This window comes from Dasypus novemcinctus, chromosome 9, assembly GCF_030445035.2.
Source record: "Dasypus novemcinctus isolate mDasNov1 chromosome 9, mDasNov1.1.hap2, whole genome shotgun sequence".
Taxonomy (NCBI): domain Eukaryota; kingdom Metazoa; phylum Chordata; class Mammalia; order Cingulata; family Dasypodidae; genus Dasypus; species Dasypus novemcinctus.
In genome coordinates, this window is record NC_080681.1 from 102,905,571 (window position 1) to 102,927,401 (window position 21,831).

Here is a 21,831-nt window from a genome sequence, read left to right on the forward strand (position 1 = left end):
TCTGTGTCTTGGCATCTTCACCAACTACCATAGTGCCTGGCAGAGCAGAGTCTCAGGGGCTGCATAATGTGAGAATCAGGACATCAATTCTGCTAGGAGAGCAGTGTCATCTTTCAGAAGTTTTTTGGGTTCAGCTCAACTACCTCCTAGCTGTTTTACTTTGCATAAGTCACTTATCTATAGAATAAGAATAACACCACCTTCCTTCTTGGGGTGTCATAAAAGTTAGATAATTTAAGGTCTGAAATACACAAAGTACTGTCCAGCAGACAGCAAGCATTCAGTTAAGTGTCAGCTATCAGTGTAGTCATGACCTTAACTCCTCTCCACTGGAGAAGGCTGAGCCCATAGGGCCACAGAAGCCTCATGTGGGGCTACCCAGCCCAGAATCCTACACCTCTGCTTTCTACCTGACAGGCAGAAAGAAGGGAAAGAACTACAGAACACAAGATGTTGGGAGTATAAAAATAGGACTTTTTTTTTCCTTATAATCACATCAATTATCAAAGAAAGAAACAGTACGTAACAAAAATACAAAGCTCTGGTGGAATTTTTTGTCTTTTTTTTTTTCACCCCACCCACCCCACCCCACTGGCCCCTTGCCAGGCAGCTCCTGGCTGAAGCCTGGATGCTGTTCCTGGAGTCACTCTGGGGCTCAGGAGAACCGATGGTCCAGGTCCTTCTGGGGGCTGGCTGAGTACGAGTAGGCCTTGCCCAATACCAGGCGGTCCCGCAGCAGCTTGAAGAAGGCATAGTAGTTACTGAAGAGGATGAGTGCCAGTGAGATGGTCTGGTGCCACTTCTCGGAGGACACTAATGAGTATAGCTGGTAGACAATGACAGCACCCTCAAGCAGCAAGAGGATGTTGAGGATCCGCAGCGGTTTGCTGAAAAAGAACTGCCCAGGAAAGGGTGGGCATGGACCAGAAAGTGTATTCCAGAAACCTGCCTCTTGGATGGGGGCTCTGGGTGGGCCAGTAAAGGGGACATGCTCTGGAGGCCCCATGCAGACCTGGGTAGGGAAGAAGATATCGGAGGGACTTTACATGGACTTTCCCACCTCATATGCCTTTGCTGGGGGGTTTTCCATCTCCCAGGACTGCCCTTCCCACAGAGGTTGTTTAAAATCCTGCTCAACTTCTGCCTCCTCCAGGCAGCCTTTTTTGAGAGGTCTTGCCTGCCTCATACTCTTTTTTCTGGTCTAAAATCAGTACCTTTTAATATACGATCCTCCTGGGTTATTGACAGGCCTGCAAAAACTAGAATCTTGTGACACAGAAAATGGAAAGTCATTACAGATACTGCAGCCTGAATCACCTGTTACTTCATGTGTAGCATCCCCAGCTAGGCCAGAAGCTTCCAGGGGACATGCCCACCTTACTCTCACCTGGTATTTACAAAGCAAAGTACAGTGTAGGGACTTAAGGAACCTGTTTCTGATCAGTTAAAAAAAAATGCTGAATTGTCTAGGGATCTTGATTCTGTAGGGGCTAAGGTACCTAAGCCTTGAGAGCTGCTTACAGAATTTGGGGAGAGTAGGCAGGAAATGGGAGTCCCAGAGACCCACATGCCAGGCCCAGTTCTGTACCTATATATTGGACTTTGGTCTATGACTGTGTTGGAAAAAAGGATTTTGACAATAAAATAAATAAAAGGAAGACAGCTAGCCTCGATGATTTTGAGTAGCCCTTTCAATAGTATTGGCTTCATGAGTCATTACCACCAGTTCCCAAATATTCCTTCAAGGCATTCCTGAATGAATTAAACTCTGTAAGCCTATCCCAGTACCTGAAAACAGGGATAGCCATGGCATTTCTCTCATGCACAAGATTCTGGTGAAAGGAAGGGAATGGGCAGATGCATGGGAGGTGTTTAGTGCAGTGCCTGGATCACAATAAGGACTAATGATAGTTTGTTACTATTTTTACCACTAGAACCCCTCCTTTTATTATATCATCTCCTTCCTCCCTCCACCCAATGTTTTGAAAGATCAGCTACCAACTGTGCTGCAGTTATGACGTAATAATCTGTATAGCTTGTCCTTGTACCACACACCTGCTTTATCTTTCTTTGGATTTGTGGAAACAGAAAATAGTTTGAGGTATCATGGATTAAGAATCTTTTTCCTGCCACAACATCAATTTCCTGCCCCACCAATCCTTCCCTGGGGAGGAGACTCACGTGGAACCGAAAGTGGGAGACATCTGAGGGGATGGCCACATTGTAGTGGCCCACTGCTTTGTAGACGTTCTTGCTGTGCTTCACCAGCACCCCCTGTGGCCACATGCATTCTTCAGTCCACCTGGAGATAACACACAGCCCAAAGCATCCCTTACCCACCAGCTCACCCAGAGAAGGGGATACCAGAAGGTTGGACAGGGGGTGACCACCAGCGCTCTACTCTCATTTCTATCATGTAGTCACAGTGACTTTCCTTTTCTGGGTCTCAGTTGCATCCTCTAAAATGGGGTAGAGTCATAAGAAATTCAGTACATTGAAGTCAGAAGGTCTAGGGCTGTCACTAGTGTCTGAGGGATTGTCAAGAAAACCCTTGTCCCTCTCTCAGTGCATTTTCTTCATCTGGTTGCTTCACCACTAGCTTCTAATCAGTCTATCACACAGCTGCCTGATGGTCTTCATAAAATACCAAGCTGAGCCTGACTGTTCTTGGTTAAGAAACCTTGTTCTGAAGGGAGGAGAAAACTCCCAAAAGGACATGAACTTGATAACTGTACTGAGGGTAGTTACATAGGTAAATATCCTTGTTCCTAGAAAAGGTACACGGAAGTAATCAATGTTCAAGCAGCATGATATATACTACCTACTCTCAAATGTTTAGAACATAGAGATATATAAACAAGATAGATATATAGACAGGCAGGCAGACAGACAGAATGATATGGCAAATGTGGCAAAATGTTAAAAGTTGGTGGAGCTGTGTATCTGGGTGAGGGGTCTGTTGTATGGGTTTTGTATTATTTTTGTACCTGTTAAGTGTGAAAATATTTCAAAATAAAAAGTTCAAAAAGCAAACAAACAAAAAACCCTCTGAAGACTTCCCAGTACCCTGGGGTCAAGTCCAGGCTCTCTGGCACAGTCCCTGTGTGGCTTCTCACAACCCCCCCACATAGCATATGCTCAAGACACTCAACACCATGTCTAATTTCCCAGCACGGGGTGGCACTGCATCGTGTCTCTCTCTAAGCTGCTCTCCCCTCCCCCACAACTGGATTATCCTTCCTGATGCCTACCCTTCTGGCAAGCTCTTTGTCATCTTTCAAAGCCCAGGCTCCTCCAGAAAGCCTTTCTTAAACTCCTCAGAGTTCAGTATCCTTTAACTGTTCCCTGGATCTCCTGCTACTGGTCTACTTTACCCAGCTTTTTGCCATTTACTTCTCTATGTCCCTCACCAGAGTGGGATCCCTTGAGTGAACGGATTGTGTCTGATTTATCCCTGGAGCACACCACAGGCCTGGTACAGAGGCCCCAGTGAATATATACTGGAAGATGAGATGGCAAGACTAGAAAGCTCTTCCTTCCAACATTCTGTGAGATCTCCCAGGAATTCCAAAGGTCCTGGACCAGAGGATCAAGAATCACAGTGTGTAATCAGTCCCCTCCTTAGTCCCATGCTCCTGCCTCATTGATTCATTGAAAGAATATTTTTTCATTTTAAATGCAATAATATGGATGAACCTCAGAGACAATATGCTGAATGAAGGAAGCAGGACACAAGAGTATCTACTATATGATTCCATTTTTAGGAAGTCCTAGAATAAGAAAAACTAACCTGTGGTGAAAGGAAACAGAAAAGTGGTAAGAGGGTCACTGGGAAGGGCCACAAAGAAATTTTCTGAGGAGCTGGAAATGTTCTATTACTTGGTAGGGCACTGGTTACGTAGGTTAATATGCCTTTATCAAAATTCAAAGAATTATACGCTTAAAATTTGCACATTTCACTCTAGTAAATTTTATATTAAAAAAAAAAGTTATATAAAAAAAATGTACTGCATGTCTATTACGAGCCAAGCAATCTTCCCAGAGTGAGGAGACAGCTGAGTGCTTGACAGGCAAGCACCTGACCTCCAGGAACTTTTAGTACTGGAATGACAGGTAAGTAACCAAGCAAATATAGCAGAGCACACTAAGTGCAATAATCATGGTATTATGGGGCTGTGAAAGCACAGGGAGGGGCAGTGAACCCATCCTAGATGGAAAGGCATGTGATCCTGGAGGGAGCAAAGTATTAAAGGATAAACAGGAGTTAACCTGGAAAAGAAGGCTGGAAAAGGCAATCCAGGCAGAGGATACCTCATGTGAAAAACGGAAATAAAGTAAATGGCATGTAAAAGTGTATTACACATTGGCAGAGATTTTGGCTGCCTAGAGCAGAGTATGAGGTAAGGTTTGGTAAGAGATGAGGCAGGAAAGGGTGGCAACACTCAGGTTATTAGATGGGAAGTCATGCAAAGGAGCATGAATCTTATGTGAGGGCATGGTGAGCCATGGACAGGTTCATCTTCACACTCCTTCCTCCTCTCAGAGTCCAAGGCTAAGCCAAGTGCCTTTTCTGACCTTTAAGCAATGCCCATCCCCTTTCCTGGACCACCTGGTATGGAGATTGAAAGGGGCCTGATTGGCACAGAGTACCAACAACAGGAGACTTGGCCTCCATGGCCTCTCTTTGCATCTCTGCTCCTGGCTAGGCCTACCTTTATGAACCTGCCCTAAAGGCCTCCTCTCCGTCAGGTCCTGTGCTGAGCTCAAGACTCAGACATGGTTCAGAGGTAGTCCTGGCGTTGAGGAGCTTCCAGTGGAATGTGGGAATATAGGCAGGAAAACTGGTATAACCTGGGTGAAGAGCACTGTGAAGAGGGCTGTAGAAATGCTAGCTAGGTAGCCTTGCAGGATGAGCCAGCTGAGGGAAGAATGGCCCAGTACCTCAGGGCTCCTAAGCAGGGTGACTTCTACTCTGCTGTGGGCACAGCACTATCCTGCAGCTGGGCCTCTCTTGCCTCACTCATTCTATTTGTGTACATGGTTATCTCCCCCACCAGACTGGGTCTCGTCTCAGTCATTTCCTCACTGCAGCCCTCCTACCCTAGCCAAGGGGTCACCATCAGGTCACCTGGCACCAGAGTCCTGTCACCAGGCTGTTTCTGAAGCACACCTTGGAATGTTCCCCTCCTGGTCAAAATCCTTAATGGCTCCCCTCTGCCTACAGGTCAAAGTCAAGTGTCTTTGCCCAATACATAGCACCAGGACTGTACGGATTAGGTGAAAGTAAGTGCCTGCTGAAAGAGTAGATGACTTAAAATTGAGCAGTGAGTGAGCAGAGGAGAGGAGGAGTGAATGAATGAATGAGCAAGCCAGTCAATGAGTGAATAAATGAGTCAGTAAATGAGAGTCATGAGTCTATGAATTTACTGATTATCCCCTCCAGTATACTGCAAGTTTACTAAGAACAGGGAACACGTCTGTCTTAGGCGCTGCCAAAACCCACTCTGGACACAAGACCTAGTGTATAAGACATGTTCAATAACTATTTTCGGATGAATGAATGAGTTAAAGAGTGGGTGAGTGACTTCAGACACTAACCAGAAGGGGTGGGGTTAGGCAGAGCAGGGTAGGGTGACTCACGGGTGCTGCAGCACGTTGGAGCACAGTGCTGGGTCCACTTTCTGCCAGCAGCCCAGGTGGGCAGCAGCCTTGTGCAGCAGGTCGCAGTAGCTGGCAGGCAGCAGGTGCTGCATGAGGATCACTGAGGTGCTGATGGACACCAGCAGGAAGAGCTTGCAGGACCATCGCTTGTCATAGTAATGTGTGTTCTGGGGACAGTGGGGAGGTGGGTGAGATCTAGGACCCTTATGCTGGTCTCACTCCTCCTCCCAGCACTGATGCTACCTGCCCCAGGGTTAAGGCCAGCCCTGGGAAGACTTCAGGAAGGCTTGAAAATAAGGATCAAAGACCTAACAAAGAGGACTTGCTCATGGGCTCAGACCCTGTGTCCATCAGTCAGTTTTCTACAAAGAAAAATTGCTCCAGATGACCCTACTGTGAGCCAAAGCACGGGCTCTGGGGTTCAGGAGACCGTTCTTGGCTCTGCAGCTTATTAACTATGTGACTTTGGGCATGTCTCTTAATTTCTCTGTGCTTCAGTTTCCTCATCTGTTAAATGAGGATAAGAGCAACCACCAAACACTTCTGGGAGGTATTAGGAGAATTATAATACATGTGAAAGCTTCTAGCACAGTGTAGGTGTTCAATAGGCATTAAATCCTCTCAACCTCACATCATTCAGTGCAGTCCATCCTTGGAGAAGTGTTTCAAGCCTACTGTCAGGTGAGGAGGTACCTTCCCAGGAGACTGTACAAGCAAGAGAGAGAGCACAGAGATTTGGAGTCATTCAAATCTGGATGAATCCTGGCTCCCCTATTTAATAATAAAATGGGACACTGTAACACTGTTGTGTCATAACAGTCACACTGAAATAGTTATTGCTTCTTTGTTGTCGAATATTATGAACAGCAATGCCATGTCACCCTCACTGGCTGCTTGAGCAGGTCACTTCATTTCAGTGGGTCTTGTTCTCTACACTCTACAATGGAGACAGTAGTCATTTCAGCCTTCCAGAGGACAGCAGGTGGGAAACCCCATTTAAAAAGGCAGTGTTATTTATGCAAGCAGGAGGGCTCACGTGAGGTAGGCTGCAGGGTCAGGCCCTTTCCCTCCCTGGATTGAGCTACTCACCTTCACGAACCAGACAGGCACAAAGGCCACATAATAGGCACTCAGCATGGAGCTGACGAGTACTTCCTTCATGCGCCAGTTGAAGTCCATCTTGAGGAACTCTACCTCACTACGGATGAGGCTGGGTGACAGGCAGCAGGCGTGGGTGGGCATGGCCTCCGGGCCATACAGCTGCCGTGTGTGCTGCTTCCACGTCTCCCGCAGCGTCAGCAGGTAGTCCCGACTCCGCGCCAGGCCACTCACTGCCTCCCGGGGTCCCATGGAGGCCATGTGGCTGAAGAGGTTCGTCTTGCGGAGGTCACAGTTCAGCTGCAGGAACGGAATGTACATCCCAAACCTGCTGCAGAAGATGGTGGTGAGAGCAGGCTTGCCCCATGGGCCAGGATCCCAACCCTCAGGAACTGGGGGAAGGAATCTTCTTTCCTCCCTGGGCCTCAGCTCTCTCAGCTGCTCAGAGGGGAGAATTTACCCTGCCTTCCAACCAATCCATCCTCCCATCCAATGGTTAGTCATTCAACACCTATATTAGCACTAAGTGTATGCCATGCGTTGTGCTGTGCACAGGATACAGCAGTACTCGAATGACAAGTTCTTACTTTCACAGTCTACTGATGACTAATGGTAATCACAACAGCTCAGATACTGGGAACAGCCTCTCTTCCAGGCATTGTACTACATATTTCACAGGCATTTTCTTCTTTCATTTCTCATGAGACTACTATGAGGGAGGTATGTTATCCTGTCCATTTTCCAGCTGAGGAAGTTGTGGTTCAGAGAGATGAAGTGAATTCTTAAAGGTCATACCATTAGTAAAGAAGTTATAGAGCTGGGGTTCAAATCCAGAAGTGTCTCATACCAAAGACCAAGAAAGAGACTCAACAAATAGCTGTGAGTAATTTGAAGTGTACAAAGTGTCACCAAAAAGAGGTATATGGTTTTATGGGCCCATATATCAGAGGCAGCTCTTTCGTTTGCAGGGGAAGGTGGATCAGGAAAAAACACTTATTTTGTCTATTATATGCCAGGGTTTTTGGAGTTAAAATAATGACAGTGAGGCTCCTGAGACCTCTAGAGACATCTAGACACTATCAGCAGGGCAGACAATCTCAGGAATTTGGCACCCTGTCAGCGGGCCTTACTTTGGAATATATGATCCTCAATGTAACAGAGATAGGCTCATTTATAATACCCTACACATGGCTCTTCTGCCCCTTTTATTTGAACCTAAAATTAGTACTATACTCGTTAAGTATATGTCCCAGAGACTTAAATCTTTGGTCTGTTCATATGACAGTTGAACCCTGAATCTCAGCAGAGTTGCAACACCTACTCTCCAGTTCATTGGACCTGCCCAAGACAACTAACAAAAGGATGATGATGGACAACTCTCAAACCCCCAAAAAACAGAGTATCTATAATTGCAGGCAAGACAGTTCTATCCATCTGCCCCATAGGATCTAAATCCCCCTGAATCAGAAGCAGAGTGGGCATCACCATCCCAAAATCCTCAAGATTGAGGAATGAACAAACATAAGGAGGGAATGCAACTATGGACTAAAGTAGACTTATGGTTATTCCAGCAATGGAAGAACCTGTATCACTGATATAAAGGCAGTGGTCATCAGAAGTTCTGAGGGGAGGGAGAGGGAAGAATAGGTATAACACGGAGCATTTTGGGGACACTGGAATTGTCATGTATCATACTATAATGACAGATACAGGCTATTATACATTTTGTCAAAACCTATAAAATTGTGCTGTGCAAAATGTAAACTATAATGTAAACTATAAACTATGGTTAGTGGCAATTCTTCAATATGTGTTCACCAGTTGTAACAAATGTACCACACTAATGAAAGATGTTGTGAACGGGAGAAAGTATCGTAGGAGGAGGGGGTGGGTTATAAGGGAATATTTCATTTTATTTATTTTTTATTTTTCATTTATTTTTACTTTTTGGAGGTACCAGGGATTGGAACCAGGACCTCATACATGGGAAGCAGGCACTCAACCACTGAGCTACATCTGCTCCCCCCTATATTTTTGATGTAACATTCATGTAATCTAAAGCTTATTTTAAAAATTTAAAAAAGGATTTAAAAAAATGACAATGCCACATCTTTCTATCAACAGTAATTTTCTTTTTGAAGGGTTGAACACACTACATGGCACATTGTAGTAGGTGCTGTTTACAGACATTTCCTTTTTTCTAGCTTGGGAACTCTCAATCTCCCCAGGTCCACAAAGTTATTCCAGGAAGGTCCCTGGAGTTAAAACAATGATAATGCCACATCTTCTTATCAACAATAATTTTCTTTTCCTTTTTAGTGAGTTCCCAAGAAAAGATATATAAATGCCTCTGGACAAGTAACTCAATCTCTCTGGGTTTTTGTTTTCCAGTCTGTAAAACGGAGATGCTCCCATCCTCCTCAGGGTAAGGTTAACTGAGATAATATAGAGAACTGGGGTCAAGAGCAAACTTTTGGGGTCAAATGGGCCCAGATTAAAATCCAAGCTCCACCACTTACTAGCTCTGTGATTTAGGGCAAATTACTTAAACTCTATGAGCCTCAGTTTTCTTAACTTGCTCCAAGTCACATAATATGCATTGATCGTCTATTCTCAGCCAGGCATTATGCTAGTGTTTTCATAAATACTTTCTTTTAAAAATGCTTGCAACAGTCCCCAGCATAGTGCCTGGCTCAGAGTAGAAGATCTACACAATACTGTTTTGAAAAGAAAGAGGGCAATGATTCTGTGGGGACAGTAAAGAAGATGCCTAAAATTGGATTGTCAAAATACTCTTCACAGTACCTTGTGGGTTATAAGGGGCTAGGGGCTCCTACATGAACATACAATGTACTCAGACAAAACCACTAAAAAGAAAAAAAAAAAAGGACCCTCCCTGGCTTTGTCTCTAAGAAGGACTGAAGATAGGTCCTATGATCAATTAAATTATTAATGACAGTAAATGACTATGACAGATCAGAAGTCGGAAACAGCTTTGCATACAAGATGGCAGATTCTCTCCTATCCCCTCCACCCAAAATGTGAAAATAAAAAAGTAGAAAATAAATCCATATCAGCAAAGAGAATGGGAGTGGGGGTTATCAGTATGCAAATAATTTTAACAAATGTGGGAAATAGATGGAAACATGTTAACAGATGAGGAGGGAGCCATTGTCTAAAGCAGCAGTGTCTAATAGAAATATAATACGAGCCACATATGCAATTTAAAGTTTTCTAGTAGCCACATTAAAAAACAGAGATGAGGTCAAATTTTTTTTTTTTTTTTTAGGTACTGGGACCAGGGATTGAACCTCAGACCTCTTAGGTGGAAAGCTCATGCTTAATCACTGAGCCATATTGGCTTTCCTCAGCTGGTTTTTTCATTTGTTTGCATATCATTTGTTTTTGTTTTTAGGAGGCACCAGGGACCAAACCTGGGAAGAAGGCACTCAACTACTTGAGCCACATCTGCTCCCTGAAGTCAATTTTAATACTCTATTTTATCCCTATATATCCAAACTATTATCATATCAACATGTGATCAATATTTATTAATGAGATTTCCTTCCTTCCTTCCTCCCTCCCTTCTTTCATTCCTTTCTTCTTCCCTCCCTCCCTTCCTCTAAACCTTTAGACTCTGGTGTGTATTTTACACTTATAGCATGTCTCAATTCAGACTGGTCTATGTTCAATTCAGACTGGTCTACTTTAAGTGCTCTATAGCCACAGAGGCTGTGATTGCTATGTTGGATGACATAGACCTAGAATATGAGAGGGCTCCAGTGGGGGTGGGAGTTTATTTACCCAGAGTGACCTGAGAGAGACTCTGGCTTGAAGTGAAGAAATTACAAAGTGGGTAGAAGGTAGAAGCAAGGCTAAACGCGATTAAACAAAGATCTGTATTTATTTGTTAAGAGTCAGTCTTTCATCCCCCATTCACTTCACACAATCGACATAAAGGATTCTTCTCTTATGAAATTGAATACACTGTTTGAGGAGAAATGAGGTCTCTAATGGGGACAACCTAGAGTAACATCCCCAGTTTTTCTGGCCTTTGGAGGCCCACAACCTGACCAGTAGCACCTCACCTACTCATCCTAAAGCAAAGTCTGTCAATGTGTGCTACCCATGTACTATACTAAGAACTCCCAGTCAAACCTCCCACCCACTTATATTCTGACAGAAGGAGAGAAAATGCACTCTAACTACCCAGGCCTTAATTCTTATAGACAACCAAAGCAACCAACTATATTTGGTAAACTAATAGCATGAAACAGAAAAACTGACCCCAGGGGAGACAAAATTGAGAGAACATAAGGTCCACAGGATGGAGGAATAGAGTATGGATTAGAGTGAACTTACTAATATTCTATTCATGAACTATTGTGATTAGTAATTGCAGAAAATGTGGCATTGGTGTAGAGAAAGTGGCCATGGTGGCTGCTGGGGGTAGGGAGTGGGAGAAAGAGATGTGATGTGGGGGCATTTTTTGGGGTCGGAGTTGTCCTGGGTGGTGCTGCAGGGACAGTTACCGGACATTTTATGTCCTCCCATGGCCCACTGGGTGGACTGTGGGAGCGTGTGGGCTATGGTGTGGACCACTGACCATGAGGTGCAGCGGTACTCAGAGATGTATTCACCAAGTGCAATGAATGTCTCATGATGATGGAGGAGGTTGTTGTTATGGGGGGAGGATGGAGTAAGGGGGGTGAGGGAGTATATGGGGACCTCGTATTTTTTGAATATAACATTAAAAAAATAAAGACAAAAAAAAAAAAAAAAGAAACTGTTAAGGGAAATGCACTTGGCTCAACAGATAGAGCATCCGCCTACCACACGGGAGGTCCAGGTTTCAAACTCATGTGGTGAGCTGGCCCATGCACAGTGCTGATACGTGCAAGGAGTGCCCTGCCATGCAGGGGTGTCCCCCACGTAAGGGAGCTCTAGGGGGGAGAGTTGACGTAGCAAGATGACGCAACAAAAAGAGACACAGATTCCCCATGCCGCTGACAAGAATACAAGTAGACACAGAAGAACACAAAAAGCAGACACTTGGGGGCGGCTGAAGGGGAGAGAAATAAGTAAAAAATAAATCTTAGGAAAGATAATAAAAAGAAACTGTTAAAACAGGAATAGGATGCTATGAGAAAAAGAACAACCAGAAAATAAGAAAGAGGCCTTAGAGAAGAAAACTGTGAAAACTGGTTAAAGGGGGGAAATTTTTTTAAAGCTAGAAGATAAAGTTGGAATAAATGTATTTGAAGACAAAGCAAAAAGAGAGAAAAAGGAGACAAGGAATATGTGAGAAAAAATATAAGATGTAACTGGAAAAAGACCACGTGAGTGAGGAGGTCATCCCAGAGGTAATGCTTATGCACGTCTCAACAGGATCTCATAGACTGCCAAAGTAGATACCACCCCAAAGAGTAAGGCTCCTCAGGGCTCTGGAGACACCCAGGTCCTATGGTCATGGCAGACAGCTCTGGAGTTTTGTGCCCTGCCGGTGGGCCCTACTTTGGAGTTTGTGCTCCCAAGTGTGACAGAGCTGGACTCAGCTGTGACTTCTCTACACATGCCTCTTCTGTCCCTTCTATTTGAATCTATAGTTGGTTCTGGAGTTGATAGGTGTACATCCAAGAGACTTGAATCTTTGGGCTGTCCATGTGCCAGCTGGGTCCTGAGCCTCAGCAGAGTTGCAACACCTAGTCTCCAGTTCATTGTACTTACCTAGGAAAACTAACAAGGAGCTGAGGATGGACAACCACCATACCAAGGAACCGAAAGTCTACAACTGCAAGCAAGAGAGTCCCATCCATCAGCCATATGGGATTGAGTCCCCCTCTCAATTGGAGGTGGAGTGGGCATATCATCCCAGAATCCTCAGGATTGGGGAATAAAAAATGGACTAGAGCTGACTTACTGGTATCCTACTATAAATTTACTGTGATTCTACCAATGGAAGAAATTATATCATGGACAGGGAGACAGTGGCCACTGGAGGTGCTGAAGGCAGGGAGAGGGAAAAAGAGGTGTAATATGGGGGAATTTTCGGGACTTGGAATTGTCTTGAATGACACTGCAATGACAGATAACAGGCCATTATATATCCTGCCATAACCTACAGAATTGAGTGGGAGACAGTGTAAACTACAATGTAAACCATAATCTATGCTTAGTGGCAATGCTCCAAATGTGCTCATCAACTGCAATAAATGTCCCACACTAAAGAAAGAAGTTGTTAATGTGGTGAGTGGGGCATATGGGAATCCCTTATATTTTTTTGTGTAACATTTTGTGTAATCTAAGCATTTTTTTTTTAAATTAAAAATACATGTTAAAAAATATATATATATATAAATAAGAGAAACAGATGACAAATCTAAGGTCTACCATCTGACAAACTGAAATCCCAGAAAGGAAATAGAAAAAGTAGAGGGGAAGATAATATCCAAGAAATAATAGAAGAAAAATTCCCTGAGATGAAGAAGTACTCAAATCTTCAAGTTAAAAAAAGTCCTAGAGTACTGATAGGATGAATGACAAAATTTATACATGAGATACATTCTTGTGAAATTTCAGATAATCAAGATAAATAAAATATTCCTAAAAGGTTTCAGAAAGGAAAAACAAGTTACTTATAATAGAAATAGAATTAAACTGACATCAGACTTATTACTGGCAACACTGGGTACTAGAGACAATAAAGCAATGTCTTCAAAATTCTGAGAGAATATGAATTTGAATTTAGAAATCTATATTCAGCTAAGTCATCAATCAAGCATAAGGGCAGAATAAAGGCATTTTTAGACATGCAAGGACTATGATGTATATACCACCCACATATCCAGTGTTAAGGAAATTACCTGATAACGGTACTCCAGCAAAATAAAGGAGAAAACCAAGAAAGAGGAAGACATGGGATCCTGGAAACAGTGGATCCAACCCAGGAGGGCAGCAAAGGGAAGTCCCAGGTTGAAGGCTGTACAGCAGACCTAAAGAGCAACCACTCCAGACTGGAGCCTGAGGATGGAGGGGTCCAGAAGGGATGTCTTTGGGGGAAAAAATGGACTCCGGGCAACAGGTAGCATGATTGAGAGGCTGGATAAACTTGAGGATATGTTGAAGACCCATCATTCTTTGGTCAACAAGAAAAAAGAAAGGTAATTAGATACTCCATGAAAAATAAAAAGCTGTATAAAAAAGTTATAATCTAAATATGAAGCAAACTAAAATGTGACATGATTTTAAGCAATTGATGGAATGTAAGAAAAGAGAAACCATTTGACCTGAACACTAGGAGCATTCTTATTGAAAAGCCCATGATTGTAACTTGGTAACTATAGGGAAGGAATGTCATCTATGCACACTACTTGGCCCTGCAGTGAATGATATCTTCATACTCAAAATATTATCAAGGCTATTTATTGGTTATTCATTTTTAGAATTAGACAAAGAATAGAAAACTTAAATGTGGTTATATAGGAGAATGTGAATGTCAAGCTTGACAATACAAAAGTAAAAGTACAGGTGCCAGAAAGTGAGAGGAGGAAGAAGAAAGGAAAGGTTCCTAACATTCTTGTCTTATATAAAAGGGCTTCAAGATACCAACTACTGACAGAACAAGAAAGAGACATATTTATATTATTACAAAGTTAACCAACAGAGGAACTAAAAATAATAACAATTATCAAACACTGGGAGCAGTATGGATGGGAAGATGACCTCAATGCTCATCTGTCATTGCAGGGAATCAATGTGTGTGTGGGAGGGGGCAGTTTATGTGTACATATACAGAGCATTTATTTTTAGTAGACTACACAAGAAACTGGAAATATTGGTAGTTACCTCTTAGAAGGGAAACCGGGTGGCTGGGAGATAGGAGACAGGGGAGACTCTTTTCTATACTCTTTTCTACCTTTTGAATTTTAACTATGTGAACTTACTATCTAATTATAGAATATATAAAACTTTATGAAGAATAAACAAAGATATAATGGTAGTAGAACTATGAAGATAACTCTAAAAATACTTCAAACTACAAACAGTGGAAGATACTGCTTTTGAGGAGTGGGAATAAAAATCTGGAGGGTGAGGTTGGTTGGTGGGTACTGCCTTTTATCATAAGTTTTTTAGCACTATTGGATTTGATTTTTATGATTTGTAGTATGCTGATAAAAATTTGAAAATTAAATAATAAAAAATAAAGCAAAATATGAACATTGTTTGATGTCTATATCCAAGGAGAATGGACTCACCAGGTAGTAACCAGTATAACCCTTTTGGAAGGCAATTTGTTAATACTGTAAAAAATGTAAATGGCCTTACCTTTCAGCGCAGTAATTCTACTTCTGGGAATTTGTTGTGCAGAAATATTAGATAAGTGTGCAAAGATGTATGCAAAAGAAAGTTCCCTGCTCCATTGTTTCAAATAGCAAAAAGCTAAGAACTGAAAACCCCACTAAGAGAAGAAAAAGAAAACAAATAATAAAAAATCTATACAAGGGAACACTATGAGGCCATTAAAAAACGAGTTAGAGCCATTTGCATTGCCATAGAATGATATCCAAGTTATATGATTATGTGAAAAATGCAGCGAATTGTATAACATCATGCATAGTGTAATTCCATTTTTGTTTCTAAAAAATGCATATCTATGTGTACTTAGAAAAAATTTGGAAGTTATATTGCAAATACAGTGAAGGATTTCTGGGGGAGTGGGATTATATATGACTTCCACTTCCTATACAAAAGCTTCTGTAGTTTAATGTTTTTCTAAGACACATGTATCATTTTTATAATGAAAAATTAGATATGGGAAAAACCTAAGCAAGTATGATGGGGTTCCCATGCCAGTGCCCTTCTGGTCATGCAGGGTAGAAAGGGAAGAGTGCCCAGCTTCCCAGTGACCACGGCTGGCCTAGCATGAGGAAGTTCATGAACCAGAAATCCCAGGAGCTGGGAAATAACTACTAATGCCCAGGGAGCCAGGAGCCTGCTCCAGGAGCAGCTGGAACAGACCTCTTGCCAAAGCCTTCCCTGATTCTAGGTCAGAAAGGGCAGTCTTGGGCTCCTCCCAGACTCTCTCTCTCCATCCTCAATAATCTGGGTTCTAGCGAGGAGGGAGTAAGTGAGCAAAATGGACCAAAGACAGATACACACATACATGCACATGCAGGTACATACACACACACACTTCACACACAGACACCCTCAGAGAAACACACACAGGTGCTCACATGCACAAAGACCCAGGGGAGGCACCTAGAAATTATACAAAAACTGAGATACACACACACACACACACACACACACATAGAAAGAAAGCGAGAGAGACAGAGAGACCAAGAAAGAGAAAGAACTGGAGAATAAGGAAAAGGAGAGGGAAGCGGACTTGGCCCAATGGATAGGGCGTCCGCCTACCACATGGGAGGTCCACGGTTCAAACCCCGGCCTTCCTTGACCCGTGTGGAGCTGGCCCATGTGCAGTGCTGATGTGCGCAAGGAGTGCCCTGCCATGCACGGGTTGTCCCCTGCGTAGGGGAGCCCCATGCACAAGGAGTGCGCCCTGTAAGGAGAGCAGCCCAGCGCGAAAGAAAGTGCAGCCTGCCCAAGAATGGTGCCGCACACACGGAGAGCTGACACAACAAGATGACGCAACAAAAAGAGACACAGATTCCCGGTGCTGCTGATAAGGATAGAAGCAGTCACAGAAGAACACACGCAAATGGACACAGAAAGCAGACAACTGAGGGGTGGGGGAAGGGGGAGAAGTAAATAAAAAATAAAATCTAAAGAAAAAAAAAGGAAAAGGAGAGAGAGAGACAAAGTCTGTGCATTACCTCTTGAAAATGTTCCTCTGGGATATACACTCAGATCTGAGTCCCCTCTGGGGACTACCCCTCGATAGGAGATTAGGTAAATTATGCTGCCTCAGTTTCTTCTGCAGAAGAAAGCTAATCATCCTGACCTCATGGGGGTCAGACAATGTGAGGAGACACTATTGTTGCCCTGCCTGTGAGTCTTCCAGATTGGGGGACCTGGTGACCCAGCCGTACTCAGGATAGAGGTCAGGGCCAGATGCTAGGTGGTGAGGGGTGAAGTGAGGGAGTACTCACGGATAGCAGAGGAACAGGAGGTTCAGGAAGGAGTAGGTCCTGAAGAGGTGGATGAGGGAGCGGCACAGACTCCAGCCTGTTGCCGTGAGAACGGTGAAGCGGGTGAGGAACAGCAGGATGGAGCGAAAGAGGGAGACCTTCCCCCTCTGAGATGCCTGGGTCAGGACGAGACAGGATGGGATGGCGCCTTGGATGGAGGCTGCAGGGGTTGTGCCCAAATCCCACCCAGCATGACCTGTATCCAACCCAGGGAAAGGTGGGGCAGCAGGTTGGACAGAACCTGGCAAGGTGAATCCTTCTCCTTGATGCCCAGTAAACTCCAAGAGCTGATGGGATGTAAGTAAAATTCTTCAACTAAGTCCAAAGGGTGCCCCAAGGAAATGCTCAGGGTTGAGGGGCTAGACATGTGTTTGTTTCGATGGTACCCCCAAAGGGAAAGGAGAATCCCAGAGTCCCCAGCCAGCCTGTAGAACCCAATCACCTCCTTCACGACGGACCCAATGAAGCGGCGGCCCAGAACAATGGTGGTCACCATCAGCAAGTTGAAGTCGATCAGGTGGAAATTCTGTCAGGGGCAGAGGCCTGAGTGTCACACAGGCCCCCTGCCCACACATGGGCTTTTCTCATACCCACCTCCCCTTGCCCAATCCTTTGCAGAGGGTCTGCCCCCACTCTCTGACCTTCATAGGCCTCCAGCTGAGTCAGGCCAGGAAAGTACCTAGAGGAGCAGAACAGGACCAGAGGAGGGAAGTGGGACAGTCCCTAGGGATAAGAGAGTGGTGTGTGAGGCCTCTTGCTCTGATCACCCATGCCCCTGTCCCTGTGCCACTCCTTCTGCACGGAGCTCTTTCCGCCTCTGAAACACTCATGTATGCCCGTGGCTCCTCTCTCCCACAGGACTTAAAACTCTGAGTTCCTTTTGGAAAATCTAAGATTCATCTCTGCTGCCCTCACAATGCCTAGTGTGTGAGGAGTGTGACTAGGAGTGTGAGGAGTTGTCAGTTTCCTGTTCCTTTTACACCTCTCATGGCCATACAGTGGTTCTTGGTAATCTATGCTAAACTGAAACCAAGTATTACCCCCCCACAAACACACAGCTGGCCCTGGACAGGCACCTACCAGGGAGGTGTGGGAGGGCGGGTGGGAGGGTGGATACCACCACACTGTTTTGTAGATGTTGATGTAGTGGACGAAGAGGGCTATGAGCTGGCAGAAGAAGAGCTGCAACTCAAACAGAATGCTGGCCTGGACTGGCAACTCAGGGATCTTGCAGTGCTGGAGGGGCACGACCGTCTGGGTAGCCAGTGGGGGACTGGAGAGGCCCGTCCCAGAACTGCTCCTGGGGGTGGGGAGGGAACATCAGGAGTTGACTGAGAACTCTACCAAGAATGGCTTCTGGGGCACAGGATTGGGGGTAGGCCAGAAAAGCCACACATGGCAAGGACAGAGCCCGCCCACTCCTGCCAAAGTAGCTGACAAAATTTTTTTAATCTTGTTCAGGTCTTCCAACACCCTCAGGAGGGAAAGAATTATTAGACCCATTACAGACGAGGAAAAGGATGCCTGAAGAGGGGAGGCGTCTTGTCTAAACCACCAGCAAACCAGGAGCAGAGATGTAATCGGAATTTAGGTTCTTGGGCTTATTCCACCATATCCCATAGCTTCTGTTGAAGTGACCACCCTCATCTGCGCTCACTCTGGGTCTTTTCTACTGCTCACTGCAACTCGAAGCTCCCACCTGGCATCTGGGATATCTCATTCTGGGGCCCAGCCAGGGAGAGCTTTGTCCATACTGCCCCTGTGAGCCCACAGAGAGGGGTCAAGAGACAGAGAGGTGGTTTACCTGGTGCGGGAACGGACACTGGTGACCGAGGCACTGGAAGTACGGCCCCTGCCAGAGCCCCCTGAGGATCCTGGCTCACAGAGTGGATTTCGACAATAGGACGTCCTGTTGGGACCTCTTCGTCCTCCTGTGGGGCTCAACAAAAGGTAGATCCTCAAGCCGGGGGGGCATATACTGAAGACAACAATAATGATACTGGCTACCAGTTATCTGGTGTCTCAGTTTATCACTTAATCCTTACAAGGCCCTATAACCCCATCTACCTCTTCAACCTCATCCCCCTCTATTCTCTACTCTAGGTTCCAGCCATCCCCACCTCTCACTCCTCACGCAAGCCAAGCATGTGGCTACTTCTTACACTTGCTGTATCCTCTGTATGGGGAGTCCTTCCCTGACTGCCTTTTTAAAAGTTGCTGCCCCTATCATTCTCTATCCTGTGGTTAGCGAATGATGTTTATGTTTCTTCCACAACATTTCATTCTCTGAAATGATCTTATTTACTCACTTGTTCACATATTCCTTGTCTGCTTTTCCCACTAGAATGGGAATGAGACTTTTTCACTGCTGTATCCTCTAGCCCTCCCATCATACCCAGCAAAAAGTAAGTCCAGTAAGTATACAAGGATGACTGAGCACAGCAAGGTAGGTTTTTTCCCAATTAGGAAACTGAGCTACACTGTGTCATGGACAGTTTTCAAGGACTGGGTCCTCTGCTCTCAGTTCTGGTGGGCACTGGGTCCCATTCAGATACTAAACGTTTCTGGCATCTTACAATTATGGGTACCCTTTAGACAGTTTTTTCTTTCAGGGGCCAGAAATGCAGCTTCTACCCTGAAGTCTCATGGGTAGAACCCAGGGCCTGAGCACAGGCTCAAAGACATAGGCTCTGGGAGAACACTGTGTTTGCTGACCCAACTCTTCCAGCCATAACTTATTTCCCTGGGCTCCAGTGGTCTAGCCCAAGCCCGCTGGTAACCATCCTGTGCAAAGGTCCTCAGCACCATCCCAGGCCTTGTTCATACCACCTCACAGCAGCACAGCAACCTCATCCCCTCTGTGCCCTAGTTCTTCAGCTCCGTAAACTCTTCCAGTATGTCTCCATCTAGTACTTGTTCAGGAGTTCTGCCTCCAACAAGGCCCCAAAACAGAAGCTCTGTTCATACACTATTAAACTTGGCTTAAAACAATCCTCATAAGCACCCTCAGTCCAGAAGCTCCGCCCACACCCACTCTCCTCTCTTCAGAAGCTCTGCAACCCACGTAAAACTCTCAACCTACACAAAATCGTCAGCCGAGAAACCCCGCCCACAAGTCGACAAAAACTCTCAGCCCAGGAGCCCCGCCCCAGAGTGGGAACCTTTAGTCCGGAAAACCTCCCAGCCCCACCTCCCCCAACGTTAAGCCCCTAGAGCCCAGAAAGTTCGTCCCCGCACAAGTGCCTACTACAGACCAGAAGCTCCGCCCTTAGCACCAAGGCCACGCCCACCACAAAATCCCGCCCCCGCTTCTACCCAAGCAGAGTCCTCACCGACGCCCAAGCCTCAACAGGCCCGCTTCTTGTTAGAAGCCCCGCCCATTTCTCCCATGTCCCGCCTCCACAACAGAAACCCCACCCCGCAAAACGACAGGAGGGGGCGGGGTCCCGTCTGCACCCGCATACCCTGCCCCTCCCCTCGCCAGGTTCCTGTCCGCGTGGGGCAGCAATTCGTAGCATGGCCACCCGGACCCCCACGCCCGCTCATTCCTGGGCCGAGCCTGGCCCGCTCTGCTCACCCATCTCCTCCCCCCCCCGGCGCTCTCCGCTTCGCCGCCGCAGCTCCTGCGGGCAATATGTCGGAGGCGACGGCGGCCGGGAGAGGACTAACCGCCGCAGCCCAGTCCCCGGGTATCAGCCGCGCGCTCCCGCCTAGCCGCTAAATTTGCATACAAGGCGGGCTAGAAACTGGGGGCGCGCATCTTAAAGGAGCAGCCGGGACAAAGGCGGTGCCTGAGCGCTCTTTGTCTCGTGGTACCCCCACGCCCTTCCTGTAGCTGCAGTTGAAGAGACCCAGGAAGGAAGGGAACCTACGTCCTGTTTTTCCCGTGTTCTTCCAGCATCTCTTCAGGCGGTAGGAAAAGGGCTGGAACCGTCCGTTCTGCTGTCTCCGGACCCCGCCGTAAGTGGTCTTTAAACACCACAAAGTCAACGCGTCCCAAACTTGACTTTCATCTTTCCCTTCGGCCCTGTTGCTCTTTTTTGCCCCTCCCCGGCCAAAACCTAGGAATTAGCATGAACACATCCAATTTTTGACCTAGTCTTGCTGACCGTAAAGGCCTAAATATTTCTCACACTTTCTCTCCTTTCTCACTCCACCTCCCTAGTTTGAATCCTGCCTCTGCCATCTCCAAGCCTTGAAATCCCGTTTCTTGCTCTTTATAATGAGTCTAATAATATTAACCTTATGGGGCTTGGTGAGGATTAAATAAAATAATGCATGTAAAACAGAGTCTGTATTAGTAAATGTTAGCCATCATCATAATTACTATTATATATGGCATGTACTTAACAGGGGAGTACTCAATAAATGTATTAACACTACTTATAGTTATTATTTCTTCCCTCACAAGACTTATAAACTGTCTTACCGTGTAGCTCCATTGCTTAGCACAGTGCTTGGCACATAACATCAATATTCATGCAATTAATTGAACAAATATTTAATGGATATTTAAATATTCATAGAGCATACAATCAAGGAGAGGAGATAGATGAAAACAAAACAGGTAATTCTGTAGTATGTTAAAAGGGAATGATTGTTATGAAGGGAAAATAAGGAAAGGGGATGGGAACTTGCAATTTTAAAAATTGTGGTAATATTAGTTACAACATAAAATTTCCCATTTTAACTATGTTCAAGGATTAATTACATTCACAATATTGTGCTACCACCACCACCACCAGCCATCACCAGAACTTTCCATCAGCGTAACAGAAACTCTGTACCCATTAAGCTTTAGTTTCCCATTCCCCAGCCCTCTCCAACCCAATCTACTTTTTGACTCTGTGAATTTGCATATTCTAGTCATTTCATATAGTGAGATCATACACTATTTGTCCTTGTGTCTGGCTTATTT

General features: G+C 45.2%; 1 protein-coding gene across 7 annotated transcripts; it reads right to left on the reverse strand.

The window, feature by feature from the left end:
* Nucleotides 1–453: 453 nt before the first annotated feature.
* TMEM39B (transmembrane protein 39B) lies at nucleotides 454–20,605 on the reverse strand. Of its 7 annotated transcripts, XM_023592545.3 has the most exons (11): nucleotides 20,491–20,599; nucleotides 18,718–18,844; nucleotides 17,994–18,213; nucleotides 17,555–17,636; nucleotides 17,356–17,439; nucleotides 16,875–17,029; nucleotides 13,623–13,894; nucleotides 6,751–7,087; nucleotides 5,641–5,828; nucleotides 2,182–2,302; nucleotides 454–898 (listed from the first exon to the last, which is right to left on the reverse strand). In XM_023592545.3, the coding sequence occupies exons 1-11, from the start codon at nucleotides 20,492–20,494 to the stop codon at nucleotides 656–658; spliced, it is 1,833 nt and encodes a 610-aa protein (XP_023448313.2). In that variant the 5' UTR covers nucleotides 20,495–20,599; the 3' UTR covers nucleotides 454–655. The 7 variants fall into 7 exon arrangements, with proteins under 7 accessions (XP_023448313.2, XP_071073666.1, XP_071073668.1 ...); XM_071217565.1 differs by lacking the exon at nucleotides 13,623–13,894 and having other exon boundaries at nucleotides 20,491–20,592; XM_071217567.1 differs by lacking the exons at nucleotides 13,623–13,894; nucleotides 20,491–20,599 and adding an exon at nucleotides 20,246–20,444.
* Between the last annotated feature and the right edge of the window lie 1,226 nt (nucleotides 20,606–21,831).